This window comes from Plutella xylostella, chromosome 4, assembly GCF_932276165.1.
Source record: "Plutella xylostella chromosome 4, ilPluXylo3.1, whole genome shotgun sequence".
Taxonomy (NCBI): Eukaryota; Metazoa; Arthropoda; class Insecta; order Lepidoptera; family Plutellidae; genus Plutella; species Plutella xylostella.
This window is the reverse complement of record NC_063984.1, coordinates 10,679,503-10,699,590: the sequence shown is the minus strand read 5'-3', so window position 1 is coordinate 10,699,590 and position 20,088 is coordinate 10,679,503. Positions and strand designations below refer to the sequence as shown.

Below are 20,088 nucleotides of genomic sequence, written 5' to 3'. Positions count from 1 at the left end.
TATTTATGTGTGCAAATATTTGAAGTCCGAATAGCTGAGTCCCCGGAGTCGTGGTTTTCTATTCCCCGAGAGCCTCCAAGGTCTGTGTGGATGTGACTTCGGGGCTTTAGAGCGCTCCTTGCCTCGGCGTCGAACCAAGAAGTCCGGCGTGGATGGTGGTTTCCAGAGACCTGCGCGATGAAACCCCTACCTTAATTCTACCACCTACTTGAAGGTTCTAAAAACCATACTTTTATACCTACTACATATTTTTTTCACAAACGAGACGCTACGGAATATATGCCCTGTGTGCTGCAAACACACTGCTCAAATTGTAGCGAGTTAGCGAGCCTTCGCAAATTGTCGAATCATACTTATCCTCGTTGTGACTTTTAATAACATCATTACTGGTTGCATGTTGCATATTACAATGCAATTTCTTGTATTCGTCTGACGGTTTCGCTGTTTAGGGTATTTTCAGGGGGGCATTATATATTATCTAGTATTTTTTCGTATAAAGAATTGTGCTGACGATTTTAAGCTTATGGATTAAAAATTCGTTTTGAAATAGTTTGTTTTTAATTCCTTTATGCCTGAAGCGAGATTTCAACTTGAGCTCAAAGCGAAGCCGCAATCCGATTAACCGGGAAAGTTCTTGCTGAAAGCTCATCAAAGCACTTTTAATCCATTAAAGCTTTGCTACAGAAACTTTAACGGAATCCTTCGCTGAAAAACCAACTAGATTACACGCGAACATAAATTCAACATTTTTTATTATTTTTTTCTTTTCTTAATAAGTTTACTTTACTCCAGTGCTTTCCTCGAGTTCAGCTTGACACAGTTTCTGGGCCTCTTTTAAAATGCAAGTCCTTTGTCTGCGGGACCTACATTGTGTCCCGTCGTCCGTCCTTTCTCGAGGACCTCTTGTGAAGGCAGAGTATTCAGCACTCTCAATGAGAACTGTTGAAGTTTCCAAGCTGTAATTTTGATGACGTATAGTTGTATACGATAGTGGAGATTCACTTTACTTCTGTTATCATAATCGTAAGCCTACTTAGTTGTCTGATGAAAGCCAATTCTCATTGCATCTATATGATCCATTTCTCTTAAATGCCCCCAGCTGCCAGTCAGTAACGTGAGGTAATAAGTGATCATACATGAATTGCATCGTGTTTTGCACTCGTCTCCATAGGTGAGAGAGTTGGCTTCTTAGACATAATTATGTCTCCCTCAAGACGTGCCGAGTCACAAACTTTGCCCATCTAATGCCCAAAATTATTTATGAGATAATGATAGTTTAGAGATAACAAATAACAAGCGTTTGGACATAACAAATAACTTTTCTTCTCCCACCCCCAGGTGTTCGGCACAGTAGAGCTGCCAGACAAGCCGATCATGCTGCCCCCCTTCGTCGAGGCCACCCACTGCCTCGGGTACCACCTGACGCGCAAGGGGCGCGCCGTGGCGGACCGCGTCGTGTCGGTGCTCGGCTACGCGTGTCCCGACATCACGTACAGCCCCTCGCTGTACCCCATCACGGCCGCGCTGCTGCACTTTATGCCCGGTGAGTGTGTGGCTGGAGATTGTGGTAAGAGAAAATTATCTGCGAAGATAGAGTAAGCCAGTAACGCAGTCCTACAGCATCGCATCTTTATCTATGCAGACAAGCGCCACTATACCGCGATCGGCGATCGGCGATCGGCGATTTAGGTTTCTTATAAGTTATAAGTAGTGTCTAGTCGGAAGGTAGTTATCATCTTGAGCCTGCGAGTTTATCACCTTTCTGATGGACACAAGTGATAAACTATTGTGCTTTTTTAATCAGGGATACTGGGATATATTCATACTCGTGCTAGCAGTTTTCAAACCAAATATACACATAGCTTGCGATGTTCGTACATCCCAAATCCACGGATGGAATTTATATGAGCGGAAAGATCCCCTCTATTCGTGCAAACATAATGTATTCCGTTTTATTACTTTCCTTCTGGCGCGTGCACTGTCGATTGTTTGATTCAACTCCAAGCTTCGTAAGAGCAAAGAGTAATAATTCGGAAGCAGACTTCATAATAACTTTCAAGGAGCCTTTGGTGATGCAAATATATTATGAGAGTTGGGTTTTGGTGTAATAAATTTGCGCTGTAAACCCGTCGGCCGAAGCTGTCCAGCCGTGGTTTTATCTATGTTTGTTTCTTGGCTTTCTTAATGACCGCTGGGAAATGTTATGATAAATTACCTGGTTTTAAATTACTTTCGTTTATTTCTGTATGTATTGGAAATCTTGAGGTTTTATAGTTTAGCCTTCAGGCATAATATATGCTCATATAGACTAGTTACTGCTCAGATTTTTACCATGTAGGTGTGAATCTCGTTTATTCTTTGGTATATTTTCGTATCGTGTGTCGTGAAAATCCCAAAAATAAACACTGCGATGTGCCAGTGCTCATTATTCTGTAAAATCTCCTTCAAAATTGTCTTGTATAGTATGAGATTATGTCTTCGTGAATAACGAAACTACGTGAGCTACAAAATACATGTTAGGTACCTTGTCAGGGGTTGTGTGTAGAGAGAGATGTTATGGATTTCATTCGTAGAGGTCTGTCTCCATCAGTATAGTAATCTTGTATTACTCATGATTACCAGAGGTGTACGTATTCCTAAAATCTATCTGTACATTCTCTCCTTCACGCATAAAAGTCCGTAACGGAAAAGAACATTATGCAAATATGCACGCCGAGTTTTCGATTCCAAAAAAGTCAAATACTGTCTGTTCTGAAGATTAAATACTAAATTTTGTATAGTTGGGTTAGGTAGGGCTAAAACAGATCAATGCCTAAACCCCAAGTGAACGATTATTAGTTTCGTTGTAATTTATGTAAATTACCACAGAACAGCCTAATAAAAAGTGTTGATATGGCGTCACCTGGGCTCGTCAATTGGCAGGAATCACGCGGCAATTAAACTAATCTAATGTCCACCTCGCCGCTTGTAATGGCTTTATTTTACACATTACTCTACACACTTTTATGAATAATATTCATGTAGTTGCTCTATGAAAGGAAAATCGCAGTGGGACGGTCACATCTGCCGTGATCTGCCGAAGATTCGATGACCGATGAGTTCTCACGACCACAAGCCTTCAGCCAATAGCTTGGCTAGGTGTCATAGATACATGAGTCCAGCTTTCGTTGACATTCTTAGTTCTGAAACCGGGAGTTAAATGGATAGGCAAGGTGTTTTGGCGCCACCAACAGGAATGTCCAGTAAAGGCTGCGACAGGCATGGCCGTAAATTACTAGCCGAATTTAGATTAAAATTCTTGCAGTGATTTATGGCTGCTTTATTTTTAAACCGTACTAAATATTTAGATTAAAGAAGTCATATTTTTATTTACTTATATCGTTCTTTTTATATCTTTCCTCCGCATTGCAATCGCTGGGTTATGACCTTGGTCGTTTATTGAATCGAACCCAGAACCGTTTCTAAGCAATGCTCGATTTACCCATCCAATAAACTTTCAGCAGTAAACTTTTATTGAACTTTCGGACCGCCATTAGAAGTGAAACATACTCTCATTACCATCCTTTGATCCAGATTGTTATTCTTAAGGAAATGGTACTGTTTATAAAATATATGATAAATATCACAGCAGTACATAGACTTTTGGATAGAAAAACCGATTTTGATGAAATATAGGACATTCATGATGACGTCAGAAGACATCCCAAAAAACCACACGCAGAATAGATATGCCCTCATAAAATTAAAACACATGCATGTATCCATACATACGACACCTGTTACATAAGCATAGATCCTCTAAGTCCTGCGCAGGCGTCGCAAAATCAACCCGCAGACCGCACTAATGCAGTAATGAGCGGGGGGCGATAATTGACCACCACGACAGAAGACCACATCTACTACACACACCTTTCCACAAACAGCCCCCTATTCCCAACTACATAGAGTCCATTTTCGTCCGGTACCTCCAGTACCCTTGATCGGCATTATTGGAATCTAAATTGAGCTCTTCATCTCGGTAATAGGGTCTGGAATGTCTCAGCGGTCCGCCGTGTCCCGTCATTGGTATGCCACAGATTTGCGATGCGTCCGCTGTGATGCCAATTACATACACTTCCTCTCACGTTGCAGTGAAAACGTGAAAACGGGTTGTTTTTCATGTGCAAGGGAGCAAGGTTTCTTTGAAAACCACCTTTGCTTTTTTTGGTATTCAAGACCACAGTCAGATTATCTTCTTAAATTCTGTATGAGCTACTAATTTAATAAATTGCCGTAGTCCCAATTGCTGGTCTCTTTGCCATTATCTCAAGTTTGGCCTGTAATGGACAGTACATAATATGACTATGACATAACGAGTCGTGTAATTTCTCAATTTAAATCCACTCTTGCTACCAAGTGTCTCTTTACTCTGAGTATGATTTAAATTAATGGTCTCGTAACAGAGTGGCTGCTCAAAAATTGGGGCACAGCGGATTATGTTATGTGAATAATGTAATTATCTATTTCCACTCTGTAGCTCTATGTCCAGTATTAGGGGACTATTAGCTCATGATGATGATAATAAAAACTGATCCATCAGAATCAAAAGAACTGGCGTAATAGCAGACCAAAATATATAACAAGAAGGAGTAAAGCTTGATGATAATGATAATAAAGAAGAAAAGCAAAAGGTTCCCTTCCCTCACTACTCGGTCTATTAATGGTTACCACTGGAAACCCGACATCCAACACTTCATTAGACTTCGACTAAACATCTGTTAGTTGTCCTGTTTCTACCAGCTCCAAGAATCCCTGAAGTGTGTCGTAGGAAGCGTCGTTTGCAGGGAGACGGGCCAGAGGAGACAGACTATTTGTTCAACGGATGGCGCGGAAAGTGACAACTTCCTTGACTAGTGTCGGCTCTCGTAACAGATTTTATTGTCTTGTTTTGGACGTAGCAGGATAATATGGAGCCGTTCTGTTTGTCTTGTTTGAAGGAGTGTTATAGCCATGTATGGGTGGTGTTTGGCCTCGAATGATTCCTGTTTTGGAGGTGGTCACAGTAGTATTGTTTTGTAGCAGTTACCCTCTGTCTTTTAGATACCCCTATGCCCTTTCTCGGTGTAAAGGTGAAAGTAGTTAAAACTTTTCTGTTCTTATAAGATTGCGTTCTCGATCATAAAAGTAATAGACAATATAGCGTTGGTAGTCTACTTAACGATGTTGCGAACTAACTAAATAACAAGTTAAGCACCAACTTTCAGGTCGGACGCATTACGGTCCCTTCGTTACGGAACTTTACGAGCTAATAATGAAACTCTCGTACATAGTTTGCGAACACAAACTCGATAAAACAGGATTCCGCGTCGTCAACAATTATGCGATCGGCTATTTTCATAACCATCGCTATCTAACAATAGTAATCGCGGTAATGTCCGCGCTCCGAGTAAACAATACGAGAGATATCAATGTTTCTCTCAAATTTGTTGTCTGTTGTCTGTAATTTTATTGGGATTGGCTGCATAATAAGTCCGTTATCAGCGGCCCATAAACTGACCGTCTTATTTATACGTTCATTAATTGGACTGAGTTTATTGGTTCCAATTAATTCGAGCAACAAATTTGGCCGAATATTCATCAACAGCTGTTGTATTGTCCGTCGCACTATCGCTAGCATCACAAATGTGTCCAAAAGGTTCTGAATTAGCCCTCGGTGGCAGAGGCCAATGCAATATTTAGTTGCCGGATATAAATAGTGGCGCGTATCAGTCAGGCGAGTCTGACCGCGCCAACTGACAGCTCCGCTCACGTGACGCCCAAAACAATCGATGTTTGTTGACATCGGGCCGTCCTTGAGGGGGCTATCGCGAGCCGGTTCCCGCCGGACCAGAGTTCACCGAGTGACAAGTCACTGTGCTATCGGCGAACGAACCGAAGCGAAAAAAATAACATTACAATTTGTATAAAAACAGCGGTTTTATACCCGGCGAGTTTTAGTGTTTGGCGCGCCGCCAGCGGCCCTCTCCGCGTATTGATCTACAGTTGGCACACGCGTGGAACAATGTGACCGGCACACAACTTCTGTTTCGTTGATGTTTGGCGATTCGTCTTGTTGTTTTCTGATTCGTATCTGACGCTGTGTTGTTGCGTCGTTGCGGGTGACATAATTTATGCAAGCGATATCTTTCCTTTGTTCGCTGGTGTCACGTCAGATTGGGTGTAGGGTCACACGGGGTTGTATTGTCGGGTGATGAATACATTCGCGAACAGTTTCGCTCGAGTAGTCGGGTATGATTGGATCCCGGCGGCGCTGAATGGGCGCTGATTGAGTGCCTCCGCGTTAATTGCTGTCCCCGGTGCGGCCGCCAGCGCCTCTGTGCGATTGTAATTGACCCCCTTTGTATCTAGATTGCGAATTGATCGGCTGCGGGAATAGGATCCCGTATGCTGAATTGTAGTTTACGTGCTAACTGTTTCATAGGTTTAATTATTCTAGACATCTGTGTAGTGTTGTATCGCAAAACTTTACTTTAGTAAAGTGGCAGATTGGCACAGATTGAGAACGGAAATGTAATTCAGTAGCTCGTTAAAATCATGAATGGATTCTGAATTACTCAATAAAACATTGCGACAGAAAGAAGGCCAATTAAAGTGCCGTTTCTACTTAAAGGTGTAATTTTATCGAATAATAAAGCCCTAAAATTAAGCTTTGTAATGATTATGTTTGCATAATGTTAAGTCATTTTCGCCATTTAATATTCATTGGATGCATAATATATTATTACCAGTAAAGAGGAAAAGTAAATGCCAATACCAATAATTATTTATTTTGCATACCACACTACACAATCTGCAACTGTGTTATGCAGCCAGAGGGGACACATCATTCAAAGATTTCGGTCCTCATACAAATGTCTGTGTTCAGAAACACATACCATATCATCAGCCCATAATGGACAGAAATGAAAAATGGTTCCAAGACTATTCCTGAAGACATATTTTTGTCCTCCTGTTGTATCCTCCTGCATCGTATCGAACTTCCTTTTCTTCTTACTCATCGTATCAACAATAAACTCTGATTCTAACAATCCATTCCCTTCGTATTCCAGAGGAGGAGTGCTACCACTGCATGGCGTCGCTGGTGGCGTCCAAGGAGAAGATGTTCATCACGCAGACCAAGCTGCTCAACGAGGTCACCTGGAAGACCGTCATGCAGATCGCCAAGAAGCATGCCGTAAGTGGAGACACACACACATACACACACGGAATAGCCTCTGATATCAGACTAGTGGGGTTACCAACATCAAACTACAGCAATTAACAATCCATACGCCTATCAAACATCCGACAGATCCATACAAGTTACGCCAAATTTGACAGGCGACGCTGCTTATTGCTAATGTGTCGGTGGTGATGACCCCACAGGATTTCCCGATTCAGTAGGTAACTGTTCAGAAGGGTGGGTGCTGTTAAAAAGCTCTGGGTTTCCCTCTGATTAATTTAGTAAATGGCAATCTAGTCAGTGTAGAGCTTCTCTTTTAAATAAATAAATCACGATCGATTCCATACATGGAAATAATTATAATAAAAGTAGGTAGGTACATAAGTTTCCCGATAAAGGCTTAGCTATGTCTCAAACATCGTGTAATAACAATAACAAAACAGAGCCCGTAAATAGCCCACTTCAGGACATCGGAGTAAATAGCCCCCTCAAGACTGGAGCGTTATTTTCATAAGTCATAATGGGTAAACAAAAACAATCTAAAAAGATCGTATGGTTAGTCACATTAAAGTTATGAATATAAAAACCTTTACGCTACTTATCGGTCCCCAAGCAAGTTTTAACTACAAAACACTCAAATTTGTACCAAACCACTGTTTACGTCCATTATTATTTATTTCCTAACACGAACGGGGGTGTGATAAGTCCGACAGGGGGCGTCGCAGTCGTGGTGCGTGGCGTGACGGACGATCATTTGTTGCACTAAATATATGTGGTTTTTCTAGCCAAAATGTACAACTGAATATATTACGAGAAGTATATTGGGTTAGGTTACGCTTGTATCTCTAAGGAATAGAGAATGCATTTGTTTGAATTTATGAGTCCAGTTGCTGAGTTGTTGATGGTAAAGAAAAGTTTTAACGCTCGTTTAGGGTGAGTGAAAATGTTTACCCTACATGACAATTTGGTTTAATACTTAGGACATTTGGCCGATCGATATCCATTATAACATACTATTCTTTGTTAGGTATTAATGCACCTAAATCATTCGAATGTGAACCCTTTGGGTCAATTTATACTGGGGCAGAGTCGAAGCGCAGCGAAGCGTCAAATTCTTCACAACTAAAGCAAAGCCGCACGAATGGTTGGTTGCGTTGGTCACGCGTAGATGCGCGAAGCGCGAAGAATGCGCGCGACTTTTTAAAATCTCAGTAGCAATGTGTGCGTTATGCTGTGGAGTTAATGTTGTATTTGAAATGTTCAGTATTGAATAGACGCTTCGATGCGCTTCGACTCTGTACTAGTATAAATTGACCCTTTGCGTTCTATCTCTTTTGCTCTTCATTTCGATGGCATAATTGTCCGCTATTTATTACAAAGTACAATTGTATGTACCTAGGTATACCTACTAAAGTTGTCAATACTGATAACAAGTAGCATACCGTTGAGCACACAAATATCTTGGAAGTGAAATGTAATTAATTGCTATTGTAGAGACAGAGCTATAAATTGATGATAGCGGTTATCACGACACAGGGACCCTAGCTTTGAACCTCCAGAACGTTGATGAAGCTTTCATGTATATTTACATATGCAACACTGATAATGATATAAACTAACAAAGTAAAAAGCCCTTGACGTTTTGCATCCCGAAGTCGCGATATCGCATGATACACAGATTTTTGCTGTGTCTGATTTCACGGAATTCAACCGATTAATAATACACTCGCGGGCAAATAAACAGTTCCACTTACAAAATACAGACACCAAATGGCCTAATTTTTTTAAAACATTGAATCGAAAAATTCAACAGAATATTACCGTTTTTAGTTGGTAATATCCTGACCTGATGCTCTGCTAAATGTACTTCGGTGTTTCGAAGGCGTCATTAAGCTAACCTTTTCCGTTTAGGAGTAATTTGGTGCTTTTCTCAGTTTCTCAGTGGAACCATTTCATTGCCCGTCAGTGTAGTTAATACGCCAAGTGTTCACAGTTTGCTAGTTTTGCGCTCACTCTACGCAATTTGCAGCGCCAAAAACGTATGAACAGTTTACCTACTGGAAACTCAGTCTTAGAAGAAACTTGACCAGCAAGGATGCTCGAAAAGAGCTTACTCGAGTGCATACTTATTTAATCCAAAGGGCCACCACCAAGGCCAGATGATTTGTGGTGTAAAAACGCACTTTTAGAAAGAGTAGTGAATTTAATTCGAAGACATTGTAAACAGAATTTATTCTCTTGCTTATCATTTAGTGTAAACATGTAAATATTTGTGTGATAGGTCTGGTAGGTCAGTAAGCGCTAAACAATAAACATGTGATTAACATAATTGGATTTTTAATTACCTACATAATGTACCTATTCGTATTAGCAGAAGAAGTTTTCCAGGTTATGGCAAAATCTAACATTATAATCAAACAAACTAGCTATGATAGCTATAATTAGTAGCCACAACAAATTTATATTATGTATTTAAACATAAATAATTACCATCAGTAAGAATTTTATTAATTCATATACTCTCACGTGCAAAGAAACAGTTCCACTTTCAAAATTCCGACACTAAATGATCTAAATTTTTTACTAAAATTATAGGAAATTTGAACTAAATCTTTACGTTTTTAGTTGGTAATATTCTAGTGAGCTTTTAAATGTACTTCAATATTGCTGACGGCTTCATTAAGCTAGCCATTTCCGTTTAGGAATAACTTGATGATTTTCAGACTGGATCTATTTCATTGCCCGTGAGTGTATAAGTAGGTTTTGTAATTATTTTTCTTGCCTACACTAGTGATTGCCATCTTCACTTGTTTATCAGTTATAACATAAAATAAACGTACGATTTACGTCATGATAAGTGCACTTCAAACCTAATATCTACAGTAGCTCTACATTTTGAGATGTTTATAATGATTATAGAGACTCTCCATTGATTTTACAAGAGATACGAGCATGCTTATCGGTAAACTAAAATATACATACTTACTTTTTGTAGTTATCGTAAGATTTTTGTAATTTTTCTGATTTCGCTGTTATTGGGTATTCCAAACAATTATAAGTTGGTAAAATATAAAAATACATGATCGACCAGTATCTGTCCACCTGTAGAATATTCAACGGCAGTGTATTCTAGGAAATAGGTTTTATCCTCAGAGCTTTCAAGACGACTTGCCATTTTTACATGAATACATACATATCAGATTTTTTCAATTTACCCTCACGTTTGGCCTAAATAGAATAACATAAACTGACTTTATTCATAGTTATCTTTCAACACCACACATATTACATACTAGGCCTTCTTTAAATACACATTTGTCTTTATACCCCCACACCACATATTACATACCTCACCTTGTTTGCAGAAGTCAGCCGCTCAGCACCTCTCAAGACTGTCGGGGGCCATCGGGCCAGAGCGCATCTACGCGGACTGGCAGTGGTGGATCCTGGCAGCCCTACCCTTCCCGCACCTCGTCAGAGTACTGGACTGTTTCTTCCATGAAGGAATTAAGGTGAGACTTGTGCGGGTTTATGGTTGCCTGGTACTTTTGACTGCCGTACGGCGCTTTGTGTCCCGCTTCCTGTCCCATTATTCATCAGGGCAATTTGTATCGTTTTGTGTTCCCCTGGTATTTTCACTGGTGAGTGGTGGAATATAGCCGCCCTGATGTTTCCTAGTTCTACCGATTCATGGTAGCCTGGTACTAAACTGGAGACTTCCTTTTTTCTATTGAAGGACAAGAAAATTAGTTTGGGGTTTAAAAATAAAAAACCTGTAGCTATAATTTTTGACACATGAGTATTTGAGCATGATTTGGTTTTCTTACAATCAGTCTATCCGGTGCCAAAGTAAGTCGTCCTGTGTCATGTTAATCAGATAGGTTAACGATACACGTGGAAGGAAACCACCGAAATATGCCTCGTTATGAGTCATTGAACTGTGGCATGAACAGACAGAAGTCTGAGCTAGACGTTTTTCAATTGACATCACCTATAATGTTACTGGGCCGTTTGAAGTCTGATCGTGATATTTGAGACATTGTAATAGGCAAACAGTTTCCCAGCGAGAAAATAATGGACTTCTCTCATTTACAGAAACCCTGAGCATAGCATTTTATAATATGTAGAGGTGTATCATTCGGACTCCCTGAAAACGCAGCTATAAAGTCGGTTAAAGTTGAACTAAATATTAATTACATAATTAACTGTTATTGAGAAAATTGCCTACGCAGTAGTATTTGTATGAGAGAGTATGAAAGGTCTAAACAAACTTAATTCTTGATACACATACTTCCACCCAAACGTTGTCTGGGAGAAATCACTTTACGGACCACCATTACTACATACGTGTTAGATTAAGTTTGTTGTAATCATCATCATCCTATTCCATTATTGTAAAGTCTTAGATATATACGACAAACTAAAATTACAAACGCTTATCGAGGAAGATTGTAATAAAACATTCCTGAAAAAAAAGGAACGTCCTACTAGACTACGTAAGCTAAGTTATATGCCCATGTATACACTGCCTAGATATAATAACACTTATGGAACTAGGATATGGATGTATTTTTTGCCGGATATTGTCAACGAACTTCCTAACGACCTTCAGAATCTATATATAAATAGCAATATTCATAAGTATAAAGGTAAGATAAAAGATTTTCTTGTTAAAAATAAGACATCTAGGAACTGTAATATATAAGTTAATGGTTAGATACTTAAGTAGGTAATGTAACTCTGTTTCGTTTAAATTAGTTAAGTAATTAGTAACTTTCTGCCAGTAACACTCGCTGCTACAGATAAACCTAGTGGTTTCCGATAGTGGCTAGATAGAATTAAGTAAAAACATGTAATTGGGATAAATAAATGTTTTAAAAAAAAAAAAACTGTGTTTTTTGTGTACAGCTAAAGCATATCTTATAGTATCTTTCGCGTTTACAACATCACTAACAGCTTCACCCCCATCAATTCCAGGTGTTCTACCGCGTAGCGCTGGCCATCCTGATCCTGTTCCAGAAGCACTCGTCCCAGCCCGGCTCGGAGTGGCACGCCGAGGCGACCAAGAACGGGGTGGACCACGCCGTGGACAAGTTCTGCAAGAACATGCCCGCCTCGCCCACCAAGCTGCTGCGGACCGCGTTCAGTATACGCGCTCTGAGGTATGAGGGGTCAATGTATAATGGTCATCATGACCCATCACGTCCCCACTCCTGGGGCTTGAGTTAGGTCTAGTCCACCACGGTGGCCTAGTGCGGGTTGGTGGAGCAAGCTTGTGCTGAGAGAGTTGTGGGGTAACTGGGCAACTATATTTATTTATTATTTATTATATTAATGGTCATGTTCTGCAAACTCAAAAAAACACATACCACCACATATTACATGTGTAACTAAAATAGACGATAACCAGTTCACACTGCTATTTAAACTGTCCACAGCTCACAGTACATATCCAGGGTGTTCATAAAGACTGAGATGACGCTGAAGTCGAAGCAGGTCATCACCGGCTCCCGATTGGTCACCCGCTCCTGGTCGTCCGACAACCTGCCCACCAGCCAATCACAAGTCAACATACAGATGATGTCGCACACACTCACCATACGAGAGGTAAGCCAAGCGACGCTGATTGGTCCGTTGAAATGCTCTAGTATTTGAAGTGATTTGAGGGTTCGGTTTAGAGCTTTTACATTGTTGCGGTAGTGGCGCCACCTGGTTTGACAGGTGGTGTCAGAATTGAGAAAGATTGTGATATGCTCTAAATCGAATTATGCTTAATCATAAATTTTTAATGATGATATATTTTTACGTTAGAACGCTTTGAGGTATATTATGTTGATACAACATGCAAATGAGCAAAAGAAATACCGACAGAAGAGAACCAGACTATCCGCTTAATGACACGAGCATTTAACTGAAGGGTCGCTTAATATTTGTCCCAACTCACAAAACTGTAACTGCACACAGTGCATTCATGTCCCCGAAGGAGATATTTATGTTTATCAGTTATTTTACTTGGTTCGCAGAGAATGTCTGAGGAAACGTGCAAACAGATGGTACAGTAATCGGCGAAATAGGCGTGGCTTTCGCTTTTTAGCATTCCGTACTGAATCATCGATTGTGTTTCTAACATAATCATTCGATTTTTTAATCCTAAAACGACTAACTTCCTCATCGATTCAAATAGACATTCTCATGTTTTCAATCTTGATTCATTGTTGTAAGATACTTTTTTTGTTACCCTTTTTATGTTTGTCTGTCGACATCTCTTCTATCCAGAGTTCTGTTTTGTTGAGTCTGTGTAGCGAAGATGTGAATGATACGTTGTTGTGTTAGCGATGTTATCATACCACCGTCAGTCAAAACAACCCTTTACGTACCCCGAAAAAAACCCTCTCATTCCATGGCTTTGAATGTACAACTTATATTAATACTATTAAGTACTTTTTACCGTGTGTTGTTTACTTCCTATCTCTCAACTCTTGGCGACATTTCCGAGCCGCACAGGTGGACGCATGCGTGTGAGATTTCCGTTTTTAAAACCAAGATGGCGGACAAGATGGCGGCCGCATGCGGCGTGTGGAGTGTGTTTGTGTGCTAACCGATGGTGTTGATCTAGGGCTCGCACTCGCCGGGGCCGCGCGCCCTGAGCATGGGGGTGTATCCCATACAGACGATCACGTCGCAGATACTTGACCAGAGCGAAGTAAGGCATTACCTTGTGGCCTCGGTTTGCGGGGAAACACTCATCTACCGTCTCTGTGAATTCACGTTTGGACTAATCGTTTCAATCATCAGAAAGTGAAAAGGAAACACAATACTTTACTGTTGCAATAGTCTGAGTACTTAAATTGCATTGCAAATTTTACCTGACTGCGCCAGAAGCAGAATTTGGCGCATCACATTAATAATCCTGATGGTTTTGATCAAATATGTTCTAATAAACAGTGTGTAAGTGTTTTCTCGCAACCGAGTGTAGGGGGCGTGATAGATGTCGCCACAGTCGCCTCCGCGCCCGTCTCGATGTTAGTAGCACCGCTTTTTAGGTGTTTCAAATGGTGTCTTTTGAAGCAAAAGTAATTAAATCTGTCTATCCGTCTGTGAGAAGGAAAATGACTCTCTCTAGTCGAGATATGATGCAATTTTTATAGTAAGTAAATAAATATAAATATGGTAATCATAAATATAGTGATGAATAACATTACATTGTTGACTTTGACATCTGTTTTAACATTATTTATATCCAATATTGCTTCAAAAGAACCAGTCAGTATTTCCAATGATGTGGCTTGATTATAATTTCGTTTATTTTGCATTTTTTCTCACGGTAAGTATGTCGTTAGCTAGGATTTTGTCGGTCATGCTGGAATGTTTATTTTGTGTATTTCTGAATGTTGTGCTATTGATGTTCTTCTATGGTTTGTTTATTTTACGGTTTTAGATGTTTTAAGGTTATATTGCTTGAGTAGGTGTCATGTGTACACTTTTTTCATTACTTTCACATAATATGTATGCTGTAGGTACTACGCTATTAAAATTATATACTAGTGTAGGTATTCGCCAAGCAAATCATCCTTTCACCCATACAAAGCATACATTTACGGTCGTACCTAATATTTATCAACTAAATTTACTCACAGGATAAAATGAAATTCTTAAAATTTTAGTTATTGGTCACCACGATAAAGTCTTTTCTATATGAACCAAAATTAAAACTTTTTAGTTTGGCACGGACAGCCAAAACACAGTTACCCGCCCCACAAAGTCCTGTAGCACCCAGAATCTTCCAGAAGCGTGGCCTATTCGCAGACCCCCCGCAACTATTGGCAGACTTTCCATAACTATTCGCAGACCCCCCGTAACTTCCACCGCGCGCTCTGGTTCCCCTTCCCCAACGCCGTGTTCAGCGACGAGAGACACTCGTCCGACCTGCGGCAGAAGGTTTGAACCCTGGCCAGTAAGGGGGTAATTGTAGTTGGAGGTAGTTTGAACGGGGTCCAGAAGGTTGGAACCCTGGGCAGTAAGGGAGAAGGTTGTAGTTGGGGTTAGTTTGAACAGGGTCGTGGTGGGCTTTTGTAGAAGAAAGGGGGGGGTATTTGTAGGAAGAGTTAGTTAGAAAGGTGGTGGGATTTGTAGAATTATACAAACCCCACCACCGAAGTTGAGTCTTATGTGATGGGCAGTAAAGGAGAGAGTTGTAGTTGGGGTTAGTTAGAACGGAATCGTGGTGGGATTTGTAGAGGTTGAATCTTATATGCTGGCCACTGCCCAGTGCTGCCCACTGGGCATATATATAAGGGGGAAAGTTGTAGTTAGGGGTTGGTGTAGATGAAGTTGACTCTGATTTCCTGGGCAGTAAGGTACTGTAGAAATGTAGATTGAATGGGGTGACTATTCTCGGGAGAACTATTCGCGATTAGTTTGAAAGAGAGGTTCTAGGGTTAATGGGTGTAGTTGGTAATAAAAACATAGAGGTATTGATGTGTTCATCGAAGTTTTCTACTTCGATGGATGTGTTTTATACTTTTGTAAACTTGTAATAGTAGAAATAATTAAAACTGTGTAAGGAAATTTAGTCTTATTTATACAAGTACTGAATAGATGGGGACCTTTGCGAACTCATTTCAATGTAAAAGTTAAGATAACATTAATTTCCATTAAGAAATCGTCAGATTGAGGACGTCATTAATTATTGGCCGTGGTTCGTAATTTCAGTCTGGTAAGTAACTAACCCCCTTATTCATAAAAAAGTTACTGGACGGATTAGCTATTGAACTGTTTTGTCACTCTCTGTCAAAGAACAAATTTTTCTCTGTCAGAGAGGGACACAACAGTTCAATAGTTAATCCGTTCAGTAACTTTTTTATGAATAAGGGGGTAAGTTTATATTTGAACGAATGTAAAAAGTGTATTTTAAGATTTCACTTGTAAATTCATTCATTGTAATTATTAATCATTACTTTCATTACCAAAGCTAAAGTTATGTAGACCAACATTGCAAACTAAATTTAGATAATTACAATACACAAATATGTATGAAAATAATGAGTTTTGCAACCATTAGCTTTGTAATATTTTCAAATATTTGCATGACTATGCTTTTGTACCGTATTATACCGCGTCATCCAATTTCTAGTTATCCAAATGTGTGTTTTTTACCTGAAAAGGTTAGTATCATGTTTGGATGACTGGCTATTTATACCATAGATAAAATATATTCCTGGATTCCGAAGGCTATTTATCAAGTACATGTCGTTCCTTGTTCTATTATGGAATTATACACTTTCTAGAATTATTGGTATGTGTAATATTTTATCTATGGCTGTAAAGGGAATCGACGTACAAATACGTCAGTAATTATTTGAGTGTAAATGTGTTCACTAATGCACTGGAGCACTGTAGATATATTTTTACTAATGAAATTTTACCACTAATTTTGTGACGTCCTTATTTTTCTGACATTCCGTTGTTTAGGATATTAGTAGATTATATTACCTATATTTCTAAAATTAGACGTAAAAATTAAATATTGTTTAAAAAATATTTATTTTGAGTCATACTTAGCGCCTGTTTCAACAATGTTTGGATAAATGTTGCTTGTGTGACAAAAGACATGCAAAATTATATTTTAGACAGTTACTTTTTTTATCACACACATAACTTTCTTCCATACATATTGAAACAGACTCTTTGCAACAAGTTAACATACAGCAGTTTGCTCCATAAGTATATTAGATTATGAATTCAACATCAACACCTTAAATAGTAAGAATTGATAGGCAAATAATATTTTACCATTAACTTATTTTCCAATTTTTTGTTCTGTATTTTTACTGGAAATGCCCGTATACTAGTTAGACTACTCTCCCCAAGAAAATAACCCTAAGTGCACTTTTTGACCAATATGAATATACAAAATTACACAATGGATAATTATGTAACTTTGTATGGGAGACTAAAAAACATGGAGTTTCTTGCGGAAAGTAAAAGAAAACTTATTTCACACTCAACCAAAAGGGTGTTGTATATCGTGCGGATTTCATAAAGGATGCGGATGTTCCGTCATATTGAGTGCTCGTGTTTTTCCGACCAAGATCGAGACGACGTCGCGCCGTGACAACGTCTTCTTCTCACTCTCAGCTATTCAATGCGAGCTAGCGAGAGAGAGAGTCACGATGCGACGTCGTATCTGGCCAATCCCACCTCCTAACTGAAATCCGCACACACCTAAACCACCCTCCAACCTTCTCTAACCTCTTTCCATCTTCCAGCTCTTCACCCTCTGGTCATGGCTGCCGGTGCGCATCACGATGTACCAGCCCGTGCTGCTGTACACCACGGAGGAGCACGGCTGCTCGCTCACCACGTTCTACGTGCGCGTGGAGCACCACGAGCCCACGCTGCTCATGATCAAGACCACCAACAACGAGGTGAGACGGAGGTTCCGAAGGCGGAATATGACGCGTGGCTTAGCGTGTCGGTAGGAAATGCTAGGGTTTTGTCACCGTGTTGAAAATATTCGCTGACTGCCCACTGCTGTACGCCGAACGTATGTAATGTACAGGGTGTTAAAAAAAGCAAAAGTGGCATAATAGTCCGAAAGGGGGTGAATTAGTGGGGTGTTCACCATGAGTACCACTTATATTAAGTGATTTTAAAAAAAATCGAAAAATACATAATATTGTCCATAGAAAGTTTGCAAGTTACGTGACTATTTACTATATAGAGAAACAATGTGTTATATGTTCTGAATGACCCCAGGACCCCCTTTCGGTGAAGTGTACCACTATTGCAACAACTTGTATAATAATACTTGTACAAAAATAACTACATCATCAGGAAATTTTATTTTGACTTTTATGTTCCAGGTGTTCGGAGCGTACTGCTCGACGCGCTGGTTCGAGCGCAACCAGAAGGACGAGCGCGGCAACCGGCAGGCCTACTTCGGCACCGGCGAGACCTTCCTCTTCAGGTATGTGCGTGATTGTTCATAGAGTAGGCACGCCTTGAGGGGGATAGGTACTGCTGTAACGTAACTTGCAATGTAAGTCGCATTGAAAGAATTCCCATAGTATTAATGCCTCGCGCGCATGAACAAAGCATTTCAACTATGGGTGTTTCTTTCATTGCGTGTTACTTTGCCTGCTACGTTAAAGCAGTGTATATCCGCCTTTAGTTTAGACTGTACCAGACTACTTGTGACGGACATAGACTATACCCCTCTTATTGAAAAAGTAGACTAAATATAGTTCTGCCTTAGAACCAGTTTTAACACAGATGTTTCATTCAGAACTATGTTTAGTCTAAGTTTTATAGTAAGGGGGTACGAGTTGGAAACGGTCCATTCACATTCGATTGAAATTATGAACTGTTCGTCCACTGAATGTTTCGCCCAACGAACGTTACGTCCACAAACTTCGTACTTTATGGGTAAAACGTTCCTTAGAAGAAAAATTGATATAATCGTATAATGAAAAACTGTTACATCCTCAGTCTAACCGATGGCTAGTGTCAGAATAGGAATTATGTATTTATAGCTAGAAAATATATAGCACGTTAGTATATAACTGGACCTGGCAATGGAATGCCCAGGAAAAGGCTTTATATTACAGCCTTTCATTATTTTATCTTAGAAACTACATACTTATCTACATACATACCCTCGATTCATATCCAACTCATACATCATCACCAGCTATCTATATCTAATGAATGATAGTCATAATGAACTTAAAAAATATTGCAATAATATATTGTATATCAAGAGCTTGTTTTACCACTAACAAAATTAATTTAAATATGTAACGGTATCATGGAGTGGTAAAACAGGCCCTTATTATTAAGGCTACGTGTATGGCAGTAGACCTGACTTTACCATACTATGTTGGTAGAGCTGTATGTACTATAGAAGCCAATATACAATTATTGTGCTTCATCTTCTAGGAATATATGGCACCGCTTGTACTATCTGTGTTAGTTTTAGATAGAGTGAATAGAAACTTGCACTTGTATTGTAGAAATTAATAAGTAAGCAGTTTTAAATTCACGAATAAGATGCTTCGGAAACCATAATAAATATTCTACTCATTAAACTGACCAACTTTAATAAGAAACCTACTTATATCATTAGTTGTTCAGTATGACGAGATTATGGTTTAATTTATCGGGAGCATAGTAATTTATAAACCGTATGAGCAAAGTTATAAAATTCACTACATATTTCAGTTTATCGCTTACTTAGTAGTTTCAAAGAGTAGCTGTGTGTACCTATTTATATATTAAATACAGCAGAGTTAAATATATGTATATCAAAGTAACACATAGAACAAATACAACTACCGTGTAAAAGAGCCTTTGGTTCTACAACTGAAATAGTTAATGTTTACGATATGGTCATGAAGAGTTCGTAGTGGTCCACTCAGAAACTAATTCACAATATTATTATTTTATACATACTTCTACAAAATACATAATTATATTATGTATAAATCTAAATGAAGGCTTGTATTTTGAATTAGTTGCTAGAGTGTAAGAATGATCTGTGTTTAGACGTCTCCGGGTAAATGGCTAGTTCTATTTATTTAGCATTTATTTATTTTGATGTTTGATCCACCATTACCCAATTAAAAATACCTACTTACCATACATTATTTACATAATTGTACCTAAAGTAATGGTGTATCAAACGCTTTTTCCTATGTACTGTGGCTTGACTTTGCTTCGCATGCTTGAACGCACCGTGGTAGATTTAGAACGCACTATAGTTATTTATAATGAACGAAAATTTCCTTTATTTCTTACGACTGGAATTCTGTACCAAACTTTAACCCCCTTATTCATAGAAAAGTTACAAAACGTTTTAACTAATAAACTGTTTTGTCCCTCTCTGT

At 39.3% G+C, this 20,088-nt stretch overlaps 1 protein-coding gene across 8 annotated transcripts in view; it reads left to right on the top strand.

Moving 5' to 3' along the window:
* LOC105389728 (GTPase-activating protein skywalker) overlaps positions 1-20,088 on the top strand; it is a 52,952-nt gene that overhangs the window by 27,850 nt on the left and 5,014 nt on the right. For 3 of the 8 annotated variants that reach the window (XM_038121385.2, XM_038121383.2, XM_038121384.2), the window contains exons 4-12: positions 1,339-1,543; positions 7,089-7,213; positions 10,567-10,713; positions 12,179-12,363; positions 12,640-12,808; positions 13,225-13,254; positions 13,818-13,904; positions 17,470-17,628; positions 18,067-18,170. In XM_038121385.2, the coding sequence (XP_037977313.1) occupies positions 1,339-1,543; positions 7,089-7,213; positions 10,567-10,713; positions 12,179-12,363; positions 12,640-12,808; positions 13,225-13,254; positions 13,818-13,904; positions 17,470-17,628; positions 18,067-18,170 (1,211 nt within the window). The remainder of the gene's footprint in view (positions 1-1,338; positions 1,544-7,088; positions 7,214-10,566; positions 10,714-12,178; positions 12,364-12,639; positions 12,809-13,224; positions 13,255-13,817; positions 13,905-17,469; positions 17,629-18,066; positions 18,171-20,088) is intronic. The other 5 variants (XM_038121386.2, XM_038121387.2, XM_038121389.2 and 2 more) reach the window with 3 other exon arrangements.